This window comes from Anser anser, assembly GCF_964211835.1.
Source record: "Anser anser genome assembly, chromosome: 5".
NCBI lineage: Eukaryota > Metazoa > Chordata > Aves > Anseriformes > Anatidae > Anser > Anser anser.
The window spans coordinates 42,750,987-42,778,261 of NC_139725.1; the positions used below are offsets into that span (position 1 = coordinate 42,750,987).

Here is a 27,275-nt window from a genome sequence, read left to right on the forward strand (position 1 = left end):
TCAATGCTGAGATACTTAAGCCAAGTTTCCTTTTTAGGGTTACGTTGTTTGCAGGTGGCTTAGACTGGTCTTCGCTGGGCAGCGTTGAGGTGGAGAAGGAGGACTCTGTGCTTCTGCATTGGTTCAAACGGATCTGATCCTAAGGCACACTAGGACGCATCAGTTAAACAGAGGGAGTGTGAAACTGGTTTTTAGACAAGTTTTATTTGACGTGTTCATTTGAATAAAACTGCTGTTATTTCATGCGCAGGTTTGATGGACCTCGAGGAAGAGGATACGACAAATTTGAAGGCTCGAGACCAAGAGGGCCCCGTTTTGACTCTCAGCGCTCAGAAGGACACAGGTCGCGTTTTGACCGACAGAACACTGATGGACAGCACACGAGTCGATGGGGAACTATCCCACGTGGACCAGCAGCACAATTTTATACTTCCCAAAATACATCACATGCACATGGTTCCCGACCGAGCGGTCCACGGTGGAGGGGGCCCAGGCCTCCTCTAGGACAGCAGCAGTCACAAACAGACTCACGATCAGAAAACAAAGAGCCTTTTACAGACATGGGTGGCAATCAGCAGGCTGGAAGTAGAACGCAGTCTACTGACGTGACAAGTACGGGCTCCGTTGAGCCGAGTGAGGACCTCACAAGCACTCAACAGGAACCATCCAAAGGTGAAGTCAAAGAAACTATTTCAGATCCTCCTAAGAAGTGGACGTGGAGTTCACACGATCCCAACCAGCAAGTAGAAGACTCCAAAGCAACTACTCCACCTATCCAGAACCAGACTTCGACATCCCTTTCTAGTAACTCTGGAGCTTTGCAGTCAGGTGTTGCAAGGCCGGGAGGTGCGGTGACCCCTGTAACAGGAAACCAGGATTTGAATTCCTCAGAGAGCCAGCTGCTTGGTTCGGACAGTACGCAGGGCCTGCCTGGGCCGGAAGGCAGAGGGAAAGGGCCATTTATGCATGAAGACAGAGGCAAGGGACCAGGAAACAGAGGAAGGGGGCAGGGCAGGATGGATGATGGCCGGGGCAGGGGGCAGGGGGATGGCCGTGGCTGGGGAATGGGCCGTGGCAGGGGCATGGGCAGGATGGACGGGCGAGGAATGGGCAGGATGGACGGTGGCCGGGGAATGGGCAGGATGGACGGTGGCTGGGGAATGGGCAGGATGGATGATGGCCACGGCCGGGGAATGGGCAGGATGGACGAGGGCCGTGGCAGAGGATACGTGTACAGGGGCAGGGGGCAGGCTAGGCAGGCATCTATCCGTGGCAGGGGGATGTTCAGGAGAGCGGGCAGCAGGGAGAGGATGGCAGACAGGCGGTCGGGCAGCAGGGAGAGGATGCCCGACGGGCGGTCTGGTAGCCGGGAGAGGACGCTGGGTGGCCGGTCAGACAGCAGGGAGAGGGTGATGTCTAGCCGAGACAGGGAGCTCGCCGGGCGGACAGGCAGCCGGGACAGGGCACAGCGGGCGGGCAGCAGGGAGAGGGGACCCGTCAGGCGGGCGGGCAGTAGGGAAAGGGAGCCCATGAGGCGGGCGGGCAGCAGGGAGAGGGACCCCATGCGGCGGGCAGGGAGCAGGGAGAGGGTCCCTGTGAGGCGGGCGGGCAGCAGGGAGAGGGTCCCTGTCAGGAGGGCAGGTAGCCGGGAGAGGGGTCCTGTCCGGAGGGCAGGTAGCCACGAGAGGGGACATGTCAGGAGGCCGGATAGCCGGGAGAGGGAAGCAGGGAGGTCTGATGCGGGCAGTATAGATAAACCAATTCACCTAGGAGACGATCCTGACAAATTGCCTCCGTACCATCGAGATGATGCACTCAGGGGTTCTTGGAGTCATGAAGACGAGGGAATGCAGGAGGAGTTTCCTTTAGATAGTAGGGATGACCTTCCTCTGGAGCATGAGCGGTTGGATGACTGGGAAAGAGAACGATACTGGGGAGATCACAACTCTGATTATCAGGATGATTCTGTAGATCCATATGATAGAGATGACAGGTTGCAATCTCACCATTCATTGCCTCCGTTATCTCCCCTACCACCACTACCTCCTTTATCATCTGATCACGACAGACGAGATTCATGGTGGGATGACTGGAAAAGGCCAAGGGAGAGGGAACTAGACAGAGATCTGGATAGGACAGGAAGATCCACAGATATTTATGATCAAGATGTGGACAGAGAATGGGATAATAGAGACTGGGACATGAGACCTATGGACGATAGAGAAATGGGGAATCGTGACCTAGATATCCCCCCTCTCCCACCATTACCACCTCTCCCACCTCTGGACAGATACCGTGAAGATAGGTGGAGGGACGATAGGAACAGAGATCACTATGACAGAGACCTCCGAGACAGGGGGGAGCTGAGGATTCGAGAGTATCCAGAGAGATACGACACGTGGCGGGAGAAGCAGGACTACCTTCCTGAAAGGACTGACTGGGAGAGGGAACGCTTGACGGATAGGTGGTATCCAGATGATGGAGACAGACTGCGACCTATGGGTGATCAGCTAGATTCATCCCTTCTTCCACCTTCACATTCCTCTGATATGCTGGGAGCAGATTCAAACCTGGACTCGGAACAGTCCTTGGGGGGAGTGATGGTCCTTAGCCAAAGACAGCACGAGATAATTCTGAAAGCTGCCCAGGAGCTCAAAATGCTTCGGTGAGTTGCTTGATTCTGTCACTTTTGCGGAAAGAGAAATGACTAAGTAGGCTTATTAGATTTTCTTACACATTGTGATATTATTGCGTGTTTTCTAGATTTTTGAACTTCTGAGCTGTTACACTCCAGTTGTATGGTGTTGTGTGAAGGATGTTAATTTCCTTTTGGACATCTTCGTGCTAAATGTTACTTGTCCTGCATTAGTATGTTGTGATGACCTGACTCTTGTATTTCTGACCTATCTTCCTCGCTCTTTCCAATGCAAATCAAATACTCTGGGTTTGACTAGAAGCAGCCAGATTTTGATGTCCCAAGCTTTACTTGTGAATCCTCCTCCAGTTTCGGCTGATAAATAGACAAGTCAGTCCTATTGTAGCTCTAACCAGCCATATGGGCAGTTTGGATGTGGATGAAATTTGCAAAATCTTAAACACTAATGGGCTGCCTCTGAGATTCAGAGCTTTTTATAGAACAAAACAAAACTTACTGACTCCCTCCTCTCTTCGTGTCTTTCTCAGAACAAAATATACGTTTAAAAGTATTCTCTCATTTTACTTCACACAAGAGAAGTACTAATTTTAAGACTGGGTCTCTGTATAGGGGAGTGCACTTTATGTATTTGTAGAGTGAATGACTGGTGTCAGACAAGCCTTCTTACTCTGTTTCCAGTTCCAGGAGTTGTCTCAATTACTCAGATACTTTTCCAAGCCTAACAATAATGTTCACTGTTTTACTGGAAGAAAACATTGTTCTGATGTAATTTTGTAAAATTCATGACCTTGGCAAACTTTTGGAACCTCTTTTTTGGACACTTATTTGCTAATGGAGTTGCAAGATAGAATCATAGAATATCCCGAGTTGGAAGGGACCCATAAGGATCATCAAGTCCAACTCCTGGCACCGCACAGGTCTGCCCAAAGTTTAGACCATGTGACTGAGTGCACAGTCCAATCACTTTTTAAATTCAGACAGGCTTGGTGCAGTGACTACGTCCCTGGGGAGCCTGTTCCAGTGTGCGACCACCCTCTCGGTGAAGAACCTCTTCCTGATGTCCAGCCTAAACTTCCCCCGCCATGAGAACAGGTGCCATGAGAACCTGTTGCATGGTGTTTCTTATATTGATGCTCCTTAAGGATGTTATTTTTCTCTCTACAGCTGTCCAACAAAGCATTTAAATCCAAGCTATGAGAACAGCTTGGTTTTTCTGTGGAGATGGTACCCCTTTCCTGATTTCTTCCTCCATTTGCACAGTAATGACTTAATTTCCTTTCTCTACAGCATGATAATGGAAGCTTGTGTGGAACTAGTTATTTGGACTATCTCCATCCCAGCTTTTGTGGATGGGCTTTTTTCCTTAAATAAATGGTCACCCATTTCCCCATGAGTAGGGCATCTCCATTTGTTACTTTCCAAGAATAGATCTGTCCACATCACCTGACCAACATTTTCGTTATCCTCAAAGGAGCTTGTTGATAATTGCTTCTTAATCTTTCTGTTGTCCTCAGATGACTTTGTTGATAATTACTTTTAAATACATGTCAAGATCTGCATTAAGGTGGTTCCTAATTCACATAGTGGGACCTATTAAAATTTTGGATACTGCTTCTTAATTAAAGCGTAGGTGCTTTTTTCCTTTTTACAATATTCTCTCATTTGAACTCTAGCATCCTCGATGAGTAATTTGGTCAAGCTTGGTTGATCTTAATTCTGAGGATCAACACAACAGTGTTGTCAAATTAGGAGGACATGACTCCTTAAGGTTTTAAAAAAAGTGACAGAATAATAACCTCTTAAACATCAGAAATATCTAGTAGGATAGGGCTCAGTAAATTTAGTAATATAAGAAGAGAGTGCATACCCTCTATCCAAATGTTTTCTTTGTGATTTGATGCCTGAGTTTTGGTTCATTACATGCATTCATGAGAAAACTGGAAAGATAAATTTCTTTTACTATGTCCAGTAAGTGAGGAGTGAGATCTTTTGGGGGAGATTGTAAAGAAGAAATTTACTAGAGGTTCACGTGGTTCATCTTATTCATGAGTTGTTGTGAGATAGCTTATGATTGGTACGTAGCAAAGACAAGGACTTAACTTCACAAGGAAGGTATTTTGCTAAAATAATGAATAGTTAAAATGAAAATCAGTTATTACTGTTACATTATCGTTAAACCATGTCGAAAGATAGAGACATTTTTGCACTTTTCTTGAAGTTGTATTGTTTCCAAACTCATAAGATTGCTGAGCATCTGTCTGATCGCTAAGCATCTGTCCCATATGGAGGGAAGGTCTTAGTTACATGCAGAAATTGCAAGAAAAGCCATTTCAAAAAGGGAAGGGAGAACTGTTATTATGAATAAATTAATATTTCACTGCAATTAGATTAATTCAACAGGTGTTAGTAACTGTGAAATCTGTGTTACAAAGCAACATTTGCCAAAAGTTTTGGAGCAACAGCTTGTTTTCAGCTTCCTGGCTTTCTCATAGCCTCAGGAGGCCAGTTGAGCTGTTTAATGTGAATGGCTACAAGCCAGTGGACTTAATTTAAGGACCATAGTTTGGGAATCAGTGCCTAAGTGAATAATTTATTAGAGCTGAGATGCTTGAGCATAGAAACTAAAACCTTTTATGTAAGGAAGTAGATTTATACAACTTTCTAATTCACTAAAAAGGGGAAATATAAATGTGATACTGTTGTTTTTAAATTTCATTTGAGGATATTATTAAAATTAATTACACTGGTACTTCACATCAGGTGTTTCTGAGCAGGTGACCCCAGTCTGAATGGTAAAAACAACTTTAAGGAGACTGCTTATGATTTTTTTTATTTATTTTTTTAACCAGGAGTTACACCAGTAGTATAATCACTTTCATCTCCAAAGATAAAGCCTTCATCTGGCTTTGCTTTTATCATGTACGTTACAGCATACTCAGAGCTGCATGCTGTTCTATATTTACCGTGTGGTTTATTTTTCCTAAGCCAGGCATAAAGAAGACCTTATAAGTGCTGGCAATTGCTCATGCTCTTTGCACTAATGCAGCACTTGGGATCCCTTTCTGTGTGCCATGTTCCCCTTGCCCTGGATGCTGAACAGATGCATTGCTAATCAGGATGGCTTATGTTATGTCTAGTAGTACAGAGGGGATTCCTTAGTTGTTTTTTGGGCGCTACTTTAATAATACATGCAATTAAATATCAACAAAAGGTTACTACAATTAAAGAAAAAAAAGATAAAAAGATGTTAATAAAAACTGAAAGGAAACAAAATCACATTGAATAGAATTTTGTAGCCTGGTGGTCATAGCTTTCACTGCTGGTCCTGGTTTCTGTTGCAGACTGTGTATGGGTTGTGTCTTAAATAGCATTTAGATATATAAAGCAAGGAAAGCTAACATCACCACTTTGTGTTTAAATGTTGGAACCTTTGTTGTGCTTTGAGTTGGCCTCAGTCTTGTTAGTGTGCATCCCAGAGCGAGTCACTGAAAGCATTTAAGCACGCATCTCCCCTGGGCTTCACGTTTGCAGGTCTTTGCAGAACCTAGAAGTCTAGCTCTGCTCTTTACTATCAAAGCAGAGTGGTTCTGGCCAAGTACTAAAGCATAACTGTATGCCACAGAGGAAATCTGTGGTCAAAAAAGGAGGCAGATAATATATTATATACCTCCATGGTTAGGTGGATGCCAAACAGGGATTTCTGAATGACCACATAAAGCCTGTTTATGTCCTTTTCTACTTTGGACTTGGCTGCTAATGGTAGTGTAATACGTCTTTAATTTCTCAAGTTTTCATTTGAGCTACAGACTAATAACATTTTCTTGTGATTCATGTGCAGAGAGCAAAAAGAACAGATGCAAAAGTTGAAAGAGTTTAAATCCGACATTTCCGCACAGGACTCTCCAAGATCACAGAACACCAGCACGAGGCCAGGAGGTGCCTTTCAGGTAAATTCATCTCAAGCCCACGTAGTAACGTGGGTAGTAATTCTGTGTTTTTCAGATCTTTTCTGCGCTCTGATGGTCATACTTCTCTGTGGAATGCCTCCCCAGCAATCCTTACAACTTCTTCAGTCTTTTGTTGAGGCAAAGAAACTGTGGTTTCTTTAGATTTTTCAAAGTCTGTCTTATTCGTTCAGTCCACTGTGTCTTCTGAACATAACCCGCTGGGGACAGTAGCTCATGAGGTTTAACAGCCTAGACTGCTATAAGACAACGTGCAAGAAGAGTTCAGCTCTTATGAAAAAAGATTGTAAGGCTCATGAGAAGACCCTCCTTTTCACCACCTAACTAGGTTCTGATATTATCTTTGAATCCCAGATTGTTTTGCTTTTCCTGCTTTAAGTGTTCCTTCCTCTTTGAAGAGGTTAAAAAAGAAATTTGAGGATAGTTCCATCAGAAACTCAGATAAAGTGGATATTAGCTTTCTGTTGGCTGTCTTTGTTAGGAATACTCATTACTGGAATATCGTGAAGCGTGTGGAAGCACACATTTGTGTATCTCTGTGCCTTCATCTCCTGTTGTGATACAGTTTACTCCTCTGCTGTCCAGTCTCCTGGTTGATTCTGGGAACTCTTCTCAGATTCTTTAATTTTTTTTTTTTGATAGTTCAAGTTCATACCAGGTCAGAAGACAGCTTAACTTCTCCAGTCACGTTTACTCAGGTTTATAAATCCTTCCTAGAATGAATACAACAGTGTTGTTAAATGTATGTTGAAGTCGATGCTGAGTTGATGCACAGACTTCATTCTTCATTAGATCATAACCTAAAAGTTACCGGTACCAATAAATTTGGCCGTACTGACCTGCGAGCCTGATGTTTAGCCAGACCAAGTTTTCTTTGTCCCTCCCTCCAGAGAAGCATTGTGCTGTGAATGATACACTGCAAGTTTTCTTTTTGCCTAGCTGACCTCTTCATTGTTTACAGTGTCTATAAAGTAAAGTAATGGAACAGATTTGCTACCAAGAGCTGCAGATGTGTTGGCATCTTTAGGAAGTGACTTTACTTCCTAACTTTGGTATTTCCTACTTCACCCATCTGCCCAGAGGTATTCAAACAACTTATCTTTCTTTGGATTTCTGCCATGTCTTTGAACTTACTACAAATCTCAGCCTGTATCTACAGCCATTCTCTGAGTTCGTTTGCATGCTGCTAGTAAGGCTGCCTCTAACTTGGCATCTGCTGGGATTCTGAAAAGACCCTTTTGACACAGTACATGGGGATGTTTGGTTCGAGACTGGATTTTTTCACTGGGCAACACCTCCCCATTTCTGATATCGATCTGATGTTGATTCCATTAAGGGTTTTCTGGGTGATACTGTTCTCTGGGAATTTTTCCAGTGACTTCCAGAAAGAAGCTGGCCTTATCAATCCTTTTGTGCCTCAGCAAGCTGCCCTACTTCCACACTATTTCAGCCTCCTCACAGACAACAAAAGAATCTTTGGGAATGAAACAGTAGACACCTTTGATATGAGATAGGCCCACTGGAGCTTAAATTAATATTATTTTGAAGGAGAAAATAGATAATATTCAAGCCTTTGCATAGTGAGCAAACGCCAAATTAATTCGGGCCACCAGCTCTTGAAATTTTGTCCTCCTACCTGTAGCACCTTGATGGAGGTACTAGAAAATGCTTATAATTTAATTACAGATTGCCGTTGTGCTTACTGACTTGCAGAGGATGAGAGAAGGTTAGATTACAGATCTCTATTTAAAGTGCTTTCTGCATCTAGGTCTCTTCTCAGCTATCTTCAGAGGCACCAGTAGAAGCCCAAGCTATTAAACCTTCTCCTGCTGTTATTATAAAGCCTCCCGTGTTGTTCAGACAGCCCACCCCTGTGACAAGACCAACTGCCCCACTGGCAAGGCCTGCTACACCTATGACAAGGCCACATGCTCCAGTTCCTACTCCAACTACAGCCCCAAGTCATGGTCAGTCTTTAAAACCATCACCTTCTGCTGTGGAACAGGAACGCTGGGATGAGGATTCTTTCCACGGACTCTGGGACACAAATGAGGATAAAGGAGCAAATATGGAGTACGAATTATGTAAACAGGAGTCAATGATGCCTCCACCAGTATCCTCGCCAGTGAAAGTACCTGCTGTTCACACCTCTGTTCCGTCAGCTGTACCAGTGTCACTTCCTCCAGTTATTCCACCCGTTCCTAAGGCACCTATAATTCAGCAAACTGTGGATTATGGCCATGGGCGAGGTGGGTATTACAGTGAATGTATTTGTCCGTTCTGTAACGGAGGGATAGTTAGCTCCATTCTAAAGGAGTGTGGCACACAAAATATGCCACATATATTTTGCAGCTGATGTTTAGGCTGTGTACATTGTGATCTAATACTTAACAGTGCAATTTTAAGGAGTCAGTAATTTTCAGTCTTGAGTTTGATGTTTTCTCTAATGCTGAAAAGCTATGTCACGTGAATCGAATGGTATATATCCACATCTGCTTCTAATAAACACCAGCTGATATGGTCACATCAACGTTATATTTAGATTGATAGTGAGACTTTCCCTTAATCCCTTTATAACTGAGTATGGGGAGTGTAACTGTGTTAGAAAGTACTTTGGTTTGTTACAGTTCTGAGAAGTGACTTAAAGCAGAATGTGGGTAATGTTTGCATTATTTATATACTGCTAATAGTATAATAGTATATAATATTTATATACTGCTATACTAATAGGTATGAGGTACATACTAGACAGTGCCTAGAGCCCTCTAGAACCAGTGTCCTGGTTCTGAGTAGCTGGCATGCTAAACAGGCATTTAACACCTAAGCAGTGAGAGCCTCTGATTTTTAGCACTGAGTTTATCAAAGCTAAAATTCAATGCTATTCTTTTAATTGAATAGACTTCTCTCATGTTTTCTTTTTTGCAAAAGTGGAATTGTGTTGTAAAGTTGTACATAAATTGTGCGTTGCCATTAAAGAGAGGTTTTTCTCTATAACTGAAGCCATATCGATTCCATTAAGTGGATGTTTCTCTAAAAGCAGTTAGAAAAACTGACTGTTGAGAGTCTTAAGAGAGCATTTCAGTTAATATTCTCAATGTTATAGTAGTTCGATGAGTTACTGAAACTTTCATAGCATCAGTGTATATAATGTAACTGTGCAAGCTTCCTGAACTCATCCCAAGAAATAAAGTCCCATTGTTAAGGTAGAGTGGTATGCATATTTATGCACGCACAAATATACTTAAGACTTTAAAAACCCTGGTGTTCTGTATTTATGTATATTTTGGTAAGTTATTTCAGTCACTTCTAATGTCGTTGACTGAGTGCTTTTCACGACATTGGGAAGGAAATGGAAGAGGGGTATGTTAAGACATTACTTAGTTTTCTGATTATTTTTAACCAGATATAACCACCAGTAAAGTGGAACAGATTCCATATGGGGAGAGGGTAACTCTGCGTCCAGAACCTTTGCCGGAGAGACAAACATTTCAAAAAGGTAGGGAGCCCTTGGTTAGCTCACAGGCCATTAGTTAGCCCATAAGAAAAGTTGTAAGGCACTACAAGTGTGTTTTAAACTAAATAACTCCTGATTTAAATAAGAACCACTTTCTTGCCTTCCAGGGCCCATAAAAATAAGAGTTTATATTGTCAAGAGGAGTAATACGGTCATTGACCAAGCCATGTTAAAGACTCAATTCAGTAGCTTTAAGTAGGATTGCATGTTATGGTTGTCTCTTACAGTTTGGGAAAGAGATTCAGTGGCTGAGTTTGTTTTAGCCCTCACATCATGAATTTCTATATATTTTTCTTGTACTTTTGTTGTTTATCCTTCAAAAATAATAAATTCAGGATATGTTTTAATAGTTTGGATTTCCATGGGTTTCTCCTTTCAGAGCACCCTGGTCGTTACAACAGAGAAAGAGATCGTGAACCGTATTTTGAGCGTCAAGGTAATTCAAATACAGATCACCGGGATTTCAAGAGAGAGCGGGAATTGCACAGAGACCGTGGTTCTGTGGACTATGAACGAGAGAGATTTGAAAAAGAGCGTCATCCCCGAGATGATAGGTATGTAGTTTTGGAACATTTTTGAAATCAATTTGATTCAAGCTAGATTGTGTATCAGGCTGTCTGTTTTGACTGAGGTACATAGTAATTTCTCATTGGAATCCATAGTAAAAAATTCTACGAATACACAGAATACTATTTTGGCAGGGTTATTCCTACTGCACCTTCAAGGACTCAGTCTTACCGTGACAAAAAAGAGCATCCCTCCTCCAGGCGGGGTGGTTTTGAAAGACCACCGTATGAACGAAAGACAGATCGTCCAGCATATGATCATGGGCCTTCTATGTTTGGAGGTATGGTTTCTCAGTCCTGAATACCTGCTAAAATATTATGAAAAATTATTTCTTTGTTAAGAATATAGAATTCAGGAAAATTTATTTGGATAATGTTATAGTTTGGTTTCTCAGTAGTGATGAGATCAGGAAAAGACAGTTACATATTCTGCTAAAAAATGTCTTTGATTGTAGTAGTTTCAAGATTAGAACTTTGAATTGTTTTGGGGAGACATCCATGAATTTATCCTAAAGTAATGAGTGTCTGTTAAAATTTATAATTTCACCAAACTAAGAAAATTCTTCTGTCCAATCACTGGAATTTGAAGGTGATCGTAGAAATTACCCTGAGGAAAGGATTCCTATTTCTGCTCCATCGATGCCTCGTCAGCCACCACCTGCTCCACGAGTGGAAAGAAAGCCAGAATCTAAAAATGTAGATGATATTTTGAAGCCACCAGGACGGGATAGCAGGCCAGAGAGGGTGAGTATGCATTGCAACAGCAACAATCAGTTTCTATGAAGTCTGTATTCAGATAAAATGCTCATGAGTGTAACACGTTGGGGAAGAAGCTTACATTCAGGGAAGCGCTTTAAATTCTGTTGGTTCCGTTGCTAATACTCAGAATGTTGTAGCCTAGGCCTGAGGATTCCACAGGAGATGTAAACCTCTTAGGAAAGCTAATATGAAATTCCTACTAGTTGGTAATATTAATGTGTTTTAGATTCTTCTGAGATCTTTACTTGTGTTTTTGATGTATCGGAGGAAAGACTTGGCTTTATCCCGTCAGAGAGTTGGCAGTATGCCATGTAAAAGTCAGAAAGAATAAGATCTAGGCAATAAAACGTTTAGACAAGACTCATTCAATTAACTTTATTGTAAACAGTTTCATAATATCTTGTGCAGTGTGAGCTGCTGAGATGATTAACATCACATAATCTTATTATTAGTCCCGTGGAACTACCGCCATGCATTACAACATGGTTTGTAAAACCTGGGAGTGAGGCATGGTACTGGCTTTGCTTCATGATAGACAAAGTTGTGAGCCCAGGGCATGTAATTTTCTAGAATTTCTTTGTATAAGAGATCTGTTAAATTTAGTACAGTCTCCTACCTTATTTTACATTATCTTTGTTTCAGATTGTAATCATAATGAGAGGATTGCCTGGCAGTGGAAAGACACATGTAGCAAAACTCATCAGGGTACGTAAAGGACTGCTCACTGTGTAGTGCTGCTCATCTCTTTTGTGTACTTCCTCTGCTGTTTTCTTTCTGTTTGTACAGTATACTAAGACAAAAAATTAAGTCAGACTTACTGGAAGAAGTAGGAAGACCTGGAAGAGATGAGATCAAGACCTGGAATTTCAGTCTGTTGTTACTTAATGTTCCATGTCCTCATGTGGCATGTGAATCCTGTCCACTCTTAGTAACCATGAGGAATACCGCTTTCTTCCTGCTTTGAATATAGAGCAGGGAATTGCCATTTGCCAAAACCATTCTGAGGGTCTTGTGTAACAGAATGGAATTTTTACAGGTACCCAAAAGTATTTCTGTTTTGCTTTCTTCCCAGGATAAGGAAGTAGAGTGTGGAGGACCTGCACCAAGAGTGCTCAGCCTGGATGACTATTTCATCACTGAAGTAGAAAAGGAAGAGAGAGACCCAGATACAGGAAAAAAAGTAAAAAAGAAGGTACTTCTAATTCAGTTGCTTATTTTGACAAAGAAACAAGATACTGTGAAACAACATAGTGACAATCAGAATTTCAGTCTGTTGCTTTGGAAGAATGCAGCGGCGTGGGGGATTGTTTTTCAAGACAAGTCAATCTAACATAGGGGCAGAATGGGCAAATGATTGAAAGTTGATTTTGGAAGATGGCTTTCTCATGCTAATGTACTTTGTGATCAGGACATTCAGCAGTTGAATGTTAACAGCTTAATAGGTGTCCTCTTGCTTAAATGCTTTTGTCATTGACCCAGGTGATGGAATATGAATATGAAGCTGATATGGAAGAGACCTATCGCACCAGCATGTTTAAAACTTTCAAAAAGACATTGGATGATGGCTTCTTCCCCTTCATTATCCTTGATGCTATCAATGATAGAGTGCGACATTTTGAGCAGTTTTGGAGTGCAGCAAAAACCAAGGGTTTTGAGGTGAATACCTAGAAGGCATTTGAATTTCCTAGCACCTGTATACCAGTATTTCTAAACTTTTGAATGCGAAGTCATTCCCATGTTAAGGAAGAGTGCTATGGTCTAGATCTGTAAGTTTACCTTTCTTGGAATGTACAACTGTGGAGTGTATGACCAGATAGAAAAACTCTAAAAACTAATTTAAAACATTTAATATTGTCTTTCTCTTTCTAGGTGTACTTAGCAGAAATGAGCGCAGATAACCAGACGTGTTCCAAGAGGAATATACATGGACGCAAGCTAAAAGAAATCAGCAGGGTAACTGTATACGTATGGAGTCATAGGATTAATTGCAAGTTTCCTTGTGTTTTCACTCCTGCTGTTGTTGGAAAACTTGGCTTGTTTTAGTCTACATAATGCCTACGCTTTTCTTCGAAGAGGAGCTGGTGGTTATTTCACAGGATCGACTGAAATGACTTAAGTGCAGATAGATCTTTTCTTGTGATAAGAAGCCCAATTTTCTGTTCAATCTCTTATGGTTTTGGAGGTGCTTCATTTTTATGTTTTGGGTTTTTTTGGTGTATTTTTTTTTAGATGTCTGATCACTGGGAGGCAGCGCCACGTCACATGATGCGCCTGGACATTCGTTCTCTATTGCAAGATGCTGCTATCGAAGAGGTAAGAGTATCTCTGCCTGTTAAAATGACAAGTTATGGAGATATGTCTATACTGAAAATATAAAGCAGGTGAAGATATGATGACAAACAGGACTGCTGTATACTTGACACTATAGAAAGATGGAATTGCTGTCAGATAAGTATTCCATTATTCTTATCGACTACCTAAATACAAAGGCACATGCTACTTTTTAAGGCATTTTTGTTTGGAGCCCTGACTTACGCATCTTTGAGGAAGAATTGAAGCTACTTTGTTCTTTAGCAACTGTTTAGTACCAATTAAAGAGTATTTTTGCTCTCTCAGACAAACCTTGGCACCTTTTCAGCTTAGTTGTTCATAATTTGAGAAATAGTCGATAAAATAAGTAAATAAACATTAACTCCTCTGGATCCCTGCTTTGTGAAATCGAGACCTGTACAGAGTAGTAGTAAATAAAACACGTTTAGCAGAAGATTACACTTAATATAGAGGAATGTTACCTTTTATTCCATTTACATTCTACCATGACACGCATCTTGGATACGTTATCCTTCTGTATTGTTGCATTCTTCTTTGACATATATTTCAGGAACTCTGGAAATAAACTACTGTGTTAATGGTTGTATTGAATGTACCAGAGCTGTTGCTGTCGGAACAGCTCTTGCTGTGGCCATAGAAACTGTTGACCTGCTGAAACAGGAAGGGTGTTTACTCTTTGCAGCTTGTCATGATCTCAGCAGGTTATTTTCTACTCTACAGATACTTTTTATTGTAAAATAGTCATTTTCAAGAGGAGAGCAAAAGTTTCAGCTCTCAAGTAGACCCAGAGAAGGACATATTAGGGGTTTACTCTGATAGGTTTATCAAGGTTTTACTAATGGTTTTCATAACTGCATGTGTATGAGAGTATCTGGCATTTCAGAGTATACACATGAATTTCCATTAGAGGTATGGGCCCCAGAAAGTATTCCATTAGATTGGCAGGGTTAGATGTGTTTTAAAGCATCCATTTTTGTTCATTACGTTAATCTCTGTGATTAATAATCTCCACTGTGATAATTAAATACTTAAGATAGAGGCTTGATAAAGATACATTCTATACAGAGAGTGCCATTCAAGTGATTCGTAAGTGAGAAGTTTAAGATCTTCTTACGAAATTTCAAGTTTTGAAACATGATTGTGTATGAAGCAAGGGAGGTATTTAACTGTTACAAATACGTTAGCATGAAGAATTCATGTGAAGGAGGATCACAAACTATTGCTACTTTCCCCACACAGTTTCTTGCTCCAGGAAGAAGGGAACCTGCTTTGAAGGAAGCAGAAGTAGATCCAGTATTCATAGAAACTGCAACATAGTGCTTGCCAAAATTAATTCCATCTTTCCTCTTCTATTTGAGCTTGGAATCTTCTGCTTAACCTACTAAAAAAATGGGACTTAGAAGTCAAGCAGTGCATTGCAAGTCTGTGCTTGTGCTTTGTAACAGGTGGAGATGGAGGATTTTGATGCAAATATTGAAGACCAGAAAGAAGAAGCCAAGAAGGATGCAGCAGAGGAAGAAGAAAGTGAACTGGTAGGAGACACATCAGCCATCTCTAACAAAATGCTTTTTAATATGTCTGAGGGAGAGTCTCGATCTTGTAAATGCCAACCCATTGCCATTCTTAGCAGTGCGATTTTAATACACACGTCTATAGTCATTTGTTCCTTAAACATTTCTAAGAGAACTTTAATGTCAAATCGTGTTATTTCTATCTGATTTTCTTAAATAATCTGTGAGTGTATGACACAAACAGCATTATCAGAGTATCATGGCAACATGCCTCTTGCAGACATTTATTTATAAGTTACGGTACACTATAGCTCTCTCTTCCAGATTGTCTAAGTATCATACCAAGTGGAGGGATGGGAAGAATGGGCAAAGTTTCATTTAGCTTATTTTCTTTCACACGTCTAAAGAACTCGTCTCAACAGTCATAGTATATGACAACAGTTACGAAGAATATTTTCTCTGCCGAGGCTTTCTGACTTTGTCAGTAGGTATTTCCAAGTTGAGGGATTAGATCTCTTGGATGAATGAAGGTTAGAGATTAGTTCTATGGGCTGGCTTTTTTGGGTATGTATTTAAAAGGCTGCAGAAGGCCTCTGAATGTAACTTCTTGGTATGTGTTGGAGCTACAACTGATCAGTGCTTGAAGAGTTGAATGTGTCAAACCCTGGTTCCCACAACCAAGCAGTTAAATTCCTATAAACAGGAAGTAACCAAAAACGTCTGGGATGAGCAAGGTCTGTTCTCTTGATGGAAAATTACTCTTCCTCATGAGTGGCAGTATAGAAACCGGATGAAATACAGAATAACAAAAATGAAATTTAAGAAGAATGGATTTTAATAAACATCTGGTTTTGGGGTTTGCTTGTTGGTTTTTTTGGTTTGTTTTTTTGGTTGGTCTTCAGGTTTTTTTTTAGCAATATGACTCATTCTCTACTAAATTATTCTCTGGCACAGAGTATGAGACTGCATAAAGTGGGATTAGAACTCTTTAAAGATGCATCCATGTTTACAAGAATATGGCTGCTAGCTTCTCATTTCTTGAAAATGAGTTATATCTAGAATAGAAAGTTGTCTTTTAGCATTTGAGAGAAATCTGTGCATAACTCTGTGTGTGTGTGTTTATGGGCTCTGGGGAGTGTCCTGTTGCACAGCACATCATAAGAACAGGCCTTTTCTTTATAAGACAAGGAGAAAGCATGGTGGTGGAAACTATGCAAATTATTAGTATCTAAAAGTAAACTACATAAAAGAATGTTTTCTATTCCAATTCACAAGAGGTGAAAAGCAGCAAAGAATAATCTGCCGTATGTAATCTTTGCCATTCAGTCACATGGCTGATTTCAGAGAGGTATGTCAGACAGAAAAGTATTTGGTATCTGTCGCCTTCTTGAGAACAGTTGGTAAAGGTTCTTCATTTCATTCTCCTGTACTTCTCTTAATCCTGGGGAAAAAGAGAGGTCTCAAGCTCCATCTGGCAAATGTCCTTGAAATATCCAACTGTCTTGTACCAAAGGATGAAGTCTGAATCTTTTCTTACCCTATCCGAAGACTGGGATATTATACAGATTCAGCACACATTAGGGCATTTCACACCATCAAAGTCACTCTTCTGTTGCTATTGTCAACTCTCACAGGGTTGTTTGAAGCGTTCAGACAATTCTTGCTTTTCTGTGCTTGATGGTATGAATTATTGATGCATTTAACTTAGTGTTCTCACCAATGTATCACACATTGCTTTGTTTAATACATGCTCCTAGCTGTGGTGTAACTTTTCTGAGCATATTTTAATGTGCAACGTTTGAAAAGTATAAATATATATATATACCTGAAATTTATTTATTTATCACAATGAAATATTGCAGTGCAAACTGTTTTAGTTTGTATTAACTACAGACTTGATTAAAAATATTAAAATAGATAAATCTGATAATCTCAAATCACTGATACATGCTTGAGGAAAAGGAAAAAAAAGGTCTGTAAAAGACTTTGGAAGAGCAATGCTGAACGTAAACAAAAGCAGTGTAGCTCTCTGTCATGGTACACTGATTTAATAACTCAGCATTAACAAATACACAGGTGTTCACAGTGGAGGTGACCTATAAATAGAGCAGGAAAGGAATTAGTATATTAAAACTGGTCTGTGGATTTTTTGGTTTCTTGTTGAAATCTTTTAGAGTAGTTCTTTTCCCTCCATATTAAATATCATTAAAACAATGAAACTCTCACAAGGGTTCCATTTCACCACAGTGAGCTTTTTATGTGATTGCAGAGAAAATTTCAGCTGTTCAGATTAGGAATAAAACTACTTATATGAGTTATAAAGAATTGCTTAGCAAGGATTTATTTGTGTAAGAGTATAAAATGAAAAGACTACAAGAAAATACCTAAAATAAATACCTTTTTGCCAAATTTAATAGTATTTTCATTTGCAAGGAATGAACTGGCTAAGGTTTATTATATGTAAAGTATATGATGACGTGTAGGGAAAAAGTGTTTGGAAATAATCTTTGAACCATGATGAGGGTTATTTTTAAATGAAAAAATAATTAAATCTCAGTTTTAGCAGATACTATCTCATTTAAACTAGAAAAAAAGTGTGAACCGACTACTCATACAAGAATTTAGTATGTTCATCTGAAAGGATTATTAAGTGAAGCTTGTGTGTAGTAAATCTGGAAATATATTAAAAACATTTGACTAAGGTATATTTTGCATTTGACTAAGGTAACTTTTGCATTTGTAAAGCCTTGTATATTCTTAATGCCTGATAAATTGTGTCGCTATAACTTTGCCTCTTGGGATATTATAATCTAGTAACTGCACACAGCACCATTGCTATCTGTTAGACTCATTCTGGAGTTCTGTGTTGGCAGAGCAGCATTCTTGTAATGATGTGCAAGGGCTGCTGAAATCACTTACTGAAAGGGAAGTAAGTGGATGCAGAAGTTCTGAAATACTGAGTAACTTGTTTCCTTCATCTGATAACAAGAATTGTGCCTTACAAAAAGAAATACCTTAAGCTCCCATTATAATGCTGTTTCCAGTTCAAAAGTGATATGCATGTGTTGCTCTCTCTAATCCTCCGAGCTTCTCTCTGTGTATGATTTAGGGTTACATTCCGAAAAGCAAATGGGAGATGGACACTTCTGAGGCAAAGCTAGGTGGGTATTTATTTTTTCCTGTTTCTTATAGTTGGTATCTGATGATATTTGCAAAACTTTAATTTCCATTTTCACTGTGCCTCCCTACCAAAGACAAATAAATGTACTGGTCTCATACACATCTGAAACTGCAAAAGCTTCAATACAGAAAAGGAATTTCTCTCTGCCACCAGAGGCATTGGAATTACGACTTTCTAACCATTGCTGTTTTATATACTCATTAATTGTTCTTCCATCTGTTCAAGGAAGGTATTGTGTTGTAAAAGTTTATTTAAAGCGGTATTCCTATTCTTTATTCATCTCCTCCGTATTATAAAAAGTGAAGAGTCAACTTACATTGCACTGCATTCTTGTTCATACTGCATATGTGTTTCTCAAGCATAAATGTCGTCAGTAACTACTCACTTTCTTGGAGACTTGCATAGTAGGTAAAATTGTATTGATGATGCATCTTACTTTCCAAAACTGGCATGTGTGAGGACAGAGAAGTACCATATGTTGAAATTGGTTCTGAATGAATCGGCGTCGTCTTTTCAACAAGTTATGTATTAATAAGTTAAAGTTTGTTAAGCATTTCAAATTCCAGGGGGGTACTAGAATTTTTCTTAGTAGGATGCAGAATGGACTTTCCAGGACTTACAAGGGCATGATGTTTGCTGCACTCCTGTTCTGATTAGTGCTGCTGGCTGCATTGTATATAAGTGCTAATATTACAATTCTATCAAAGTCAAAAGAGACCTTCAGGTTGAAATGCAGGCACCATGGATATGATGCAATATGGACGTGTGGAAATAAGTTTTTAGGCATTATGTTTTTGTGGGATTTTTTGTTTTATTTTTTTTCCCCAGTGAACAGTAGTGGTACTAAGCCAAGATCTTATGAGTGGGAGGTGCATAAAACTATCATTTTCTATCACATCTCTGAGAAGTAACAAACACCTGAGTGGGATACAGTATGTCTTAGCATTTTTTGAGGTCTTCTGCATGTGGTACAGCCCTGTGTATGATTACTTTCCAATAACCAAAATCACATTTGTACAACAGAAATAGCATCAGAAGTTGTGGCTTACATAAAGCAGATTTTCATCTCTTGCTGCTAACTGCTTAGCTGCACCATGTCTTCTGCTGCTGTGCTCTCTTTTAAGTCATTTAAATATTTGTGGAATATATTGGCTTTGTGGCACCTGCAGTAAAACTGAAGGAGATTCATACTCAATGCTTGCAGCATGTCGAACAGCAAGGCAGTTCAAGACAAAGATTTTTCTGCATTCTTGGTATACAAGTTAATTGCTTTTCGTATCTTATGATTATTTCTTAAATTTGTAATGATTTTTTCCAACTCTGCATTGTTGAAGAATGCAAGGCTCTGATGTGTTGTGTGTTATTCTAAATAATATAGACTCCATGTACTAAGTAGGAACAGATGTGTTGTACTGCACAGAGAGAACTTTTAAGTCATCCCATGCCTTTTATAAATATGGCAGGAGTCCAGAGTATGTTGTAAAAGTTTTTATGGGTAGTTTGTAGTAATGTGGGGACTGTGGTTGCATCAGAAAGTTACAGATAGCTGTCAAAGTCTACCTCATTCATGATCAAATACTGCTAACAACAGAATTGTGCTGACTTTCTTTCTATGTGGAAAATCTGTAATAGAAAACGCAAGAGGATTTTTATATGGTCTCCAGTTAACATAAACGTAAAACTGGGAGAGAGCAGCAGAGTCAATTTTACTCTAAAATAAATTACTTGCAGGACTGTGGGAATAATAACAATCAGTTAACAAACTGGATCTTAGCAGACTGTAAGTCACAGGTGCCGAGAAGGTCTTCCTATTAAATCTGTATTCACAATTTTACTTTCATAACTACCCTCTAGATTCATATTTATAAATATATAGAACTACAGATTAAAAGTAAATTCTGACAGAACGTACGTTATAAAAAGCCTGGCATTCCTATGTAACAAATGCTGTTTTATTTATTTTTGAAAAACTACTTTGTGAGGGCAGACAGCTTTTAGCCGAGGGTGTGCTTTATAAGCACTTGCAGTCTGTGAGTAATAATTATATTTAATTCGCAGTAAGATTTTTTGGTTATTCACAGGCCCATTTCAGTAGATGACATATCAAAATTATTTCCTGAAAGGCATGTAAACTGTGGTATGCATTTGTCATTCCCAAGTTGGGTTATTTCCTGGGAGCTGGCCTGCCCATTAGGTTCATTGCATTAGTCCCAGCGGGCAAGCATTTGCAGAGGTTGTCGAAGTGCAGAATCCGAAAACAATTCTGTAAGTCCTCTTCTGCCTTTTGGATTTCTTTCTGAATAGATATTGTTACAGGAGGACAGAAGATCTTACTAATCACAGAAAGCCTTCGAAAAGGTCTGAAAAGCATGAGCTCTTCTAGCTGCAGTGCTGACTTGTGCCAGTCACCATGCTGTTTGCCCCAGAGCACTTGCTTTAGTTCAAATTTACTTTGGCAGGGTTGATGCATTCCTCTGACTATGTATGCTGGTATAGCGTTTCCTTATGTGTTGTGACTGCAAACCACGTTTTTATTTTAAAATCTAGTCACTACTGTTTCAGTCTGTCTCAGTGCATCATACACTCAGGCTCTTAAACTTACAGAAAAGGACTAATGTTTTTAAAGTTTGACTATGTTAAGTGTTTAGTACTGTACTCTGTTTCAAAATGCGGCTTAGTCGTGAGTTGGACAAACTTCTGCAAAAGGAGAAATGACTTCTACCATAGGTGAGGTTCTGATACCGTTGTAAAATTTGCTCTGGAATGCAAATAACATTTCACTTAAAACTTTGTAGCTTTTGTACAAGAAAGGCAAAAAAGTAGCCAATTGATTGATTTACTTTGAGCAAAGTAAGTAATTTACTTTCAGAACCTATTATTAAAATTCTAAAGGTGAGTTTTTCATTCTACAGGTTTTCAAAAACGCTGCTGTTTCGTTGTTTTTAAAATTGAAATGGTGAAGTGATTCGTTTGATAGTTTAACGCTCAGTAATCATCTGCCATAAATATTCACAAGCACCGTTGTTACAAAATGACACCTTGTCTTGTTTTCAGGAAAAAAAAAAAATAAAATATTTTCTGTTAGGCTTTTGACATTTCCTTAGAGTGTGTCTGCTGCATGTGAACCATGATAGTATGTGTGGAAGCAGGTCTCTCTGGAAAGGAAGGCATTCCAACTTCAAAAATGGAAGGAGATAACATTGTAAAATAAATTCTGTATAGCACTAACAAAAAGGGACGGAGGGAAACTGATGGGCTGAATGCCTACTGAACTCCCCTGGTTACGAGTTACACATTTCTGGGGACTGTGTTCAGTTGGTCTGTGTGCAGCAGGGAGTGGGACGCTGGAAATAAGATATGCTTGCATCATAGCAGATTGCCTTCCAACAGGAATATGTCTGTGTTACGCATTACTGTCAGCAGAGCTCCTGAACTTCCAGTTCTTTATGTTCCTAAATGCTCCTCGATCTGTTTGTTGCTATCCCTTTAAATACCTTTTCTTTTTCTTGTAACCCTTGTTCTGTGAATGTTTTACACTGATTGATCTGAGAGTAATACTGAGGAATAGTGTGAGTATGTCGTGTGCTGGAGTAATGGAGGAATATTTTGTAAATTAATTTTGTCTTCTAGAGGGAGTACCAGCTTTCTGTGGAGATTGAGCTTCAAACTTGGCAGATTTAACTTAGAGCAAAGAAGAACCTTAAATGAATCATGTCACAAGATATCATGTAACAGATACAAATATTCTGCACACAGTTTTATTAAGTGTTCTTTGATTTGTTTGGTTTGGGTTTTGTTTTTCTGCTTTTCTGTTTTGTTTTCAGAGAGGGATTAAAATGTTTTCTTGGAAGAAGTTCTGTATCTGTTCTAGAGAAATGGGGCAGAAGTGGATTCTTAAAAACTTTAGAGTTCTGTGAGAGAGAAATTACTTCACCAGGTTATGGCACTGAAACTTTAGTATCATGTCTACATCACCATTGCCTCACATCCTCTCTGTTGTTGCTCTTCTCTCTCCAATATTAAGTAAAAAAAAACTCATCTCTGAACTGATCTTCTTTAAATACATACTCTTGAACATCCTCTTCTGCTCTCCAGAAAATATGTTGTTTTGTACTTGGTTTATTTCAGAGACCTTTGGTGGGTAAATTTAATTACAGCGGTGAGTTTTGAAGCACTGTTACTGACATCACTGGAAACAGCTTACAGAACGTAACTACCAAGCTTAGTGTTCCTTCTGCATACGCCTAGTTTTTGGCTTATGAAATGGTAGCATACAGCAACAGAATTAGTACTAGGATTTACTTTGACTTGTGAAGCCTGTTTTCATTTTCATGTCTTATTGTTCATAATCTTAAAATGAGTAATTCTTTCATCTCCTTTCCAAAAGCAATTGACCACATAATTTCAAGAAGGTGTTATTTTTTCACTGAAAATAAGTGTCTAAAGAGGAACAAAATTTTAGAACCTAGGAATGGAACTGTTTCTCTTCATGCATTTATATGTTCAATAAGAAAAAGAAGAAAATGATGGCTGTTGGACAAGCATACTTCTCAAATATTTGTGACTGACTTCTTGCACCATGAAACAAAAAAATCCGAGATTTTTTTTTCCAGTCCTGGAGGATTTTTTGGGGTGGTTCTTCCTTGCAGGGAGAAGAAAAATGGGAGGTCAGGGTTTCAGGGGACGGTTTTGTTCAGCAGAAACAGAACCTCAAAAACTTGTTTTCGATGCGTAAAATTATACGATCGTCACTTATTCCCTGATATTGCATGTATGTAATGGTTGACACGGTATTAAACCCCAAATCTGGGAGAGATGCTACAGCTTTGGTCTTGTGTTCTAATATAGAACAGGTGGATCTGTAGTTCCTTAAAGAGCTATGGGTGGCTGTATTGTACTTGTAAGTACAGACTCTATATGGTATGAGCATCCAGAAAAGCAAGCTTTTCTCCCTCATACAAATAACAAAACTGAGTGTTGTTGCCACGCAGTTAATGTGAAAGATCAATAAAACTTGAAAATGGTGCTGAGTCTTCTAGTTTATTTCAAGTCTCATCATACTGTCTATCAAGATAAGCTGGATGTACAAGTTCTGCTGATCATTCTTTTGAAAATATTTCCTCTCACATCTTGTTTGTGTGAATAATAGGAAAAAAATCTCCTTTAACTCTGAGGCTCTGTGTTTGTTCTCAGACAAGCTGGATGGTTTGCGGACTGGCACTAAAAGGAAACGTGACTGGGAAGCCATTGCCAGCAGAATGGAAGATTATCTACAGCTTCCAGATGACTATGATACTCGTGCTTCTGAACCTGGAAAGAAAAGGGTAATAAACTTTCAAATGACTTTCTGTAAATGACCGTTGAAAGGTTTCTGTGATAAAGAGTTTGTATCAAGTCAGTCAGTGTACATGAATACGGGAATTTCCTTGACTTGCTTTTTATTTTCCATTAGATTCTGTAGGAGAATATTTTGGAGAATAGTCTTCCAGAGGTAAACAGATTAAGTATAATGAAGTGAGGAGTTGTAGATAATGAAAGATAACTATGCATAGCATGGCTTTTGAGATTGAGAATGGAGTCATATCCCAGTTCGTGCTGAGGAAGAAGATGTGCGTAGAGTCCTTTTTTTAGGCTTTACATTGTGTGATGAAATGGTGTGATACACAGTGTATATTCTAAGACAAGATGATGATGACTTTATTAAACTAATTTTTTGTGTTAGGTTTTGTAATAAGTAGGCAGAGAAACAATTCACTATTCTTAACTTTAAAAAAGATTCAGCTGAGGAAAGCATCAACTATGTAGGTCCATTATGAGTAAAACCTTGAAGTTACCTCCTGCATATACCTTTCATATAGCTTGGGAGAGGGTGTTTAAGAAGGTGGCTTCAACCACTCTATATGTACTTCTGTTCTGAGCATAAACTGGTACATTTTCAAATACCACTGAAAAAAACAAAAATCGTGGAGGAAGATGAAAGAGGTAATAGGTAGGATGCTTATTTTTTCCAAAACAGAAAGACAAGCTTTTGCTTTCAGAATTACATCTTCAAATCTGACTGGTACAACATGCTAAAATTTACCATTTGACATGGATAGCACATTGGTATTCTTCTGTATTCTTAAATGTTACGATTATCACAAATACCACTATGTGGTGGAAAAGAATATACAAGCTTACATTCAGAGCGTAGCCAACATTAATAACTATAGACTAATTTTTTGTAGTTTGCTTTTCTATATGTCCCATGAACCTTTACATAAAGATGAAAGAACAACAAACAAAAAAGGAACATCATTTGCATCTGTGCAAACAATACAGTATGTGAAGAAGCATATTTACTACCAGATAAAGATACTTGGACATGCTTTCTAATTCATCACTTCTGCCATAAGCTTTGTACCCAAGCAGATACTCAACTGTCTGGATTTCCATCTCTATCCACTGTGAATATATGTAGTAGTAATCAGTTTAAAACAAAACATGAGGTTAAAAGTGTGTTAGCTTCAAGGAAAATGTAAGGAACCAGGGAGGGAGGAGAGAATGATGTGTGTATATGTATACAAATCTCCTAGAAATACCTGTTACAGCTAGCTCTGTATTAAAGCTGATAAGGAGCTGTGGGTCTTGTACAGACTACAGTTGATTTTGCAGCTAAGTTATTTTTCATACTTATTTTTTAATGAACGAGTTGATCAGCAATGCAATTCATTCAACTTTGCCGCTAAAAGTAGTTTGAGTTGACTGTCTGTGTTTGGGTTTGTTGGTTTGCTTTGTAAAGTCAAGTAGAAAACACGGGTAGTACTGAACAGTGTGTGAGAGAAAAGGAGTTACTGAGGCGTTTTCAGAGGAAGTGATGGTGGAAGAAAGCAGGCATTGCATATCAGTATGAATATCTGAGGAAGGTCAGCTAGGATGTGGAATTAGGGGGGTGCTGGAAGAAAGGTGATATGGGTATGTCCAAAAGTAACAGATCAGTTTGAATGGGAGTCAGCAGGATGTCAGGGAAGAGCTCCTTCACTTACTGTTTTTCTTGTCCTGCAGTTGTGTGTTGCTGTTGAGTTCCTGGACAGTGGCCATTCATCACCACCTTCCTCCCTCCCCGCAGTTACACTCCCCTCCCCATGCCCCCACATCGTGTCTGGGTTTGTGGGTGAGGAAGTGACTGTGTGTGTTTGAACAGGATGAGTGCAAGTGATCTGCATGACAGTGAAGAGCCATAGACGAAACGGATTCAGCTGTAAAGATGGGAGGCAACCAGTGCACAGACGTTATTTAGTGGAAAGAATCAGTAGAAAGCTTTAAATAAAAATCTGTCACAGAAGATAAAGAAAACTGACCCTCATTCAGTCATTCACTGCTGAGTTGCTCTTTACACGCTCTTCCTGTATTTCATAGTCTTCTCCTAGGTGATTCATTCCATTGTGCAATTGAAAGACAGGTTCTACAGAAATGAAGACGCTAAATGAATCTTTGATAATTCTTCCTGCAGGAAGCATTGCTTTGCATAGGAAAGTAACTGTAGTGATTCTTCATCTCTCAGAACTATAGCATTGAAATGGAAAATGCTAATCATACATACCTTTTTTTCTACTTCATTGAACATTCGGGACATTCAATTAAAAATAATGTAACCGCTGCAATTTCCATCTTTACTCATCAGAGAACAAATTAGTGATTACCTGTTGGAATTAAAATGAGTACAAATTAGAATTCTTATACTCTCATCTGCAGTGGGAAGCTTAGATGTGTCTCCGAAGTTCATAAGGGATTGTCCTACTGATAGTATGTTCTCCATAGGTGCGGTGGGCAGATCTAGAAGAAAAAAAAGATGCAGACAGGAAAAGGGCCATTGGTTTTGTTGTTGGACAAACAGATTGGGAGAAGATAACAGATGAAAGTGGTCATCTTGCTGAGAGAGCCCTCAACCGTACCAAGTATATATGAAAAAGTGGTTAATGGGAATTTTGTGCCTTTAAGGTAAGTATACGGTGGTTTTGCATGTTTCTGGCCTCGGTATTGTTTTATTTGTTTGTTTAGTTTGTTGGTTTTTTTTAGGGTTGGGTGTTGGGTTTTTTAGTGTTGAGATTGCAGTTAGAGTTCTCCCAGACAAGATTATATGATTTGGAACCCTGTATAGTAGGTGTCAGCTGTGCACTTTTCAGTGCGCGTTCCCCTGTACAGCATCTAAAAATTAAAGAAGAAAAATTGTCAGCTATCAAAGTCTCCAAACCCTGCTAAAAGGAAAAGTGTTTTTGTTATAAGAATAGCTTAGCTGTATGCTTGGTCCTGTCTAGTTCAGGTTTTGCTTACTATACGTATCTTAACTCTGACCATTTTAACTGCTGTTTTACTTGATGTAACAAACTTTTCCTTTCTTTACAGGCCATTCGCTCTGAGGAGATGTGAACCAAGGTGTCATGAGCATCTTGCATGGGTCATGTCACTCCCACCTTCACAGTTTTTCTTTTGTTATTTTAGTTTCAGCAATTTTTTTGAGATATTGGCAAATAACCAGTGCCCTCAAAAAAAGAAAAAAAAATCCCGCTGCTCCTAAGTGAGAGAGACAGTTTACTTTTTAATATTTTTGGAGGGGGGGGGGGAAGGGGAGGGCCAGTAGTTTTAGCTGCTGTTTGTGGGATGAAGTGGAAGGATTAGACAGATGTTACCTCCACTGTACTGTCACAGAATGTTTATCACCTTTGCTTTGTGGCCGTTCTCGTTTTATACTGTATGTACCTTGTAGCTTATTGTATTAGGAAGCAGAACAATAAATTTCACTATAAACTCTG

The 27,275-nt window shown here is 39.4% G+C and overlaps 1 protein-coding gene across 8 annotated transcripts in view; it reads left to right on the forward strand.

Annotated features, from left to right (window-relative positions):
- The window catches only part of YLPM1 (YLP motif containing 1), a 39,145-nt gene extending 11,870 nt beyond the window's left edge, over positions 1–27,275 (forward strand). The window contains exons 5-21 of one of the 8 annotated variants that reach the window (XM_083838708.1): positions 251–2,665; positions 6,495–6,603; positions 8,390–8,870; positions 10,025–10,117; positions 10,515–10,689; positions 10,837–10,982; positions 11,291–11,445; positions 12,103–12,165; positions 12,533–12,652; positions 12,940–13,116; positions 13,330–13,413; positions 13,690–13,773; positions 15,237–15,323; positions 18,412–18,463; positions 23,677–23,807; positions 26,284–26,463; positions 26,869–27,275. In XM_083838708.1, coding sequence (XP_083694834.1) covers positions 251–2,665; positions 6,495–6,603; positions 8,390–8,870; positions 10,025–10,117; positions 10,515–10,689; positions 10,837–10,982; positions 11,291–11,445; positions 12,103–12,165; positions 12,533–12,652; positions 12,940–13,116; positions 13,330–13,413; positions 13,690–13,773; positions 15,237–15,323; positions 18,412–18,463; positions 23,677–23,807; positions 26,284–26,430 — 4,519 coding nt within the window. In that variant the 3' untranslated portion in view covers positions 26,431–26,463; positions 26,869–27,275. The other 7 variants (XM_083838710.1, XM_083838714.1, XM_083838712.1 and 4 more) reach the window with 7 other exon arrangements.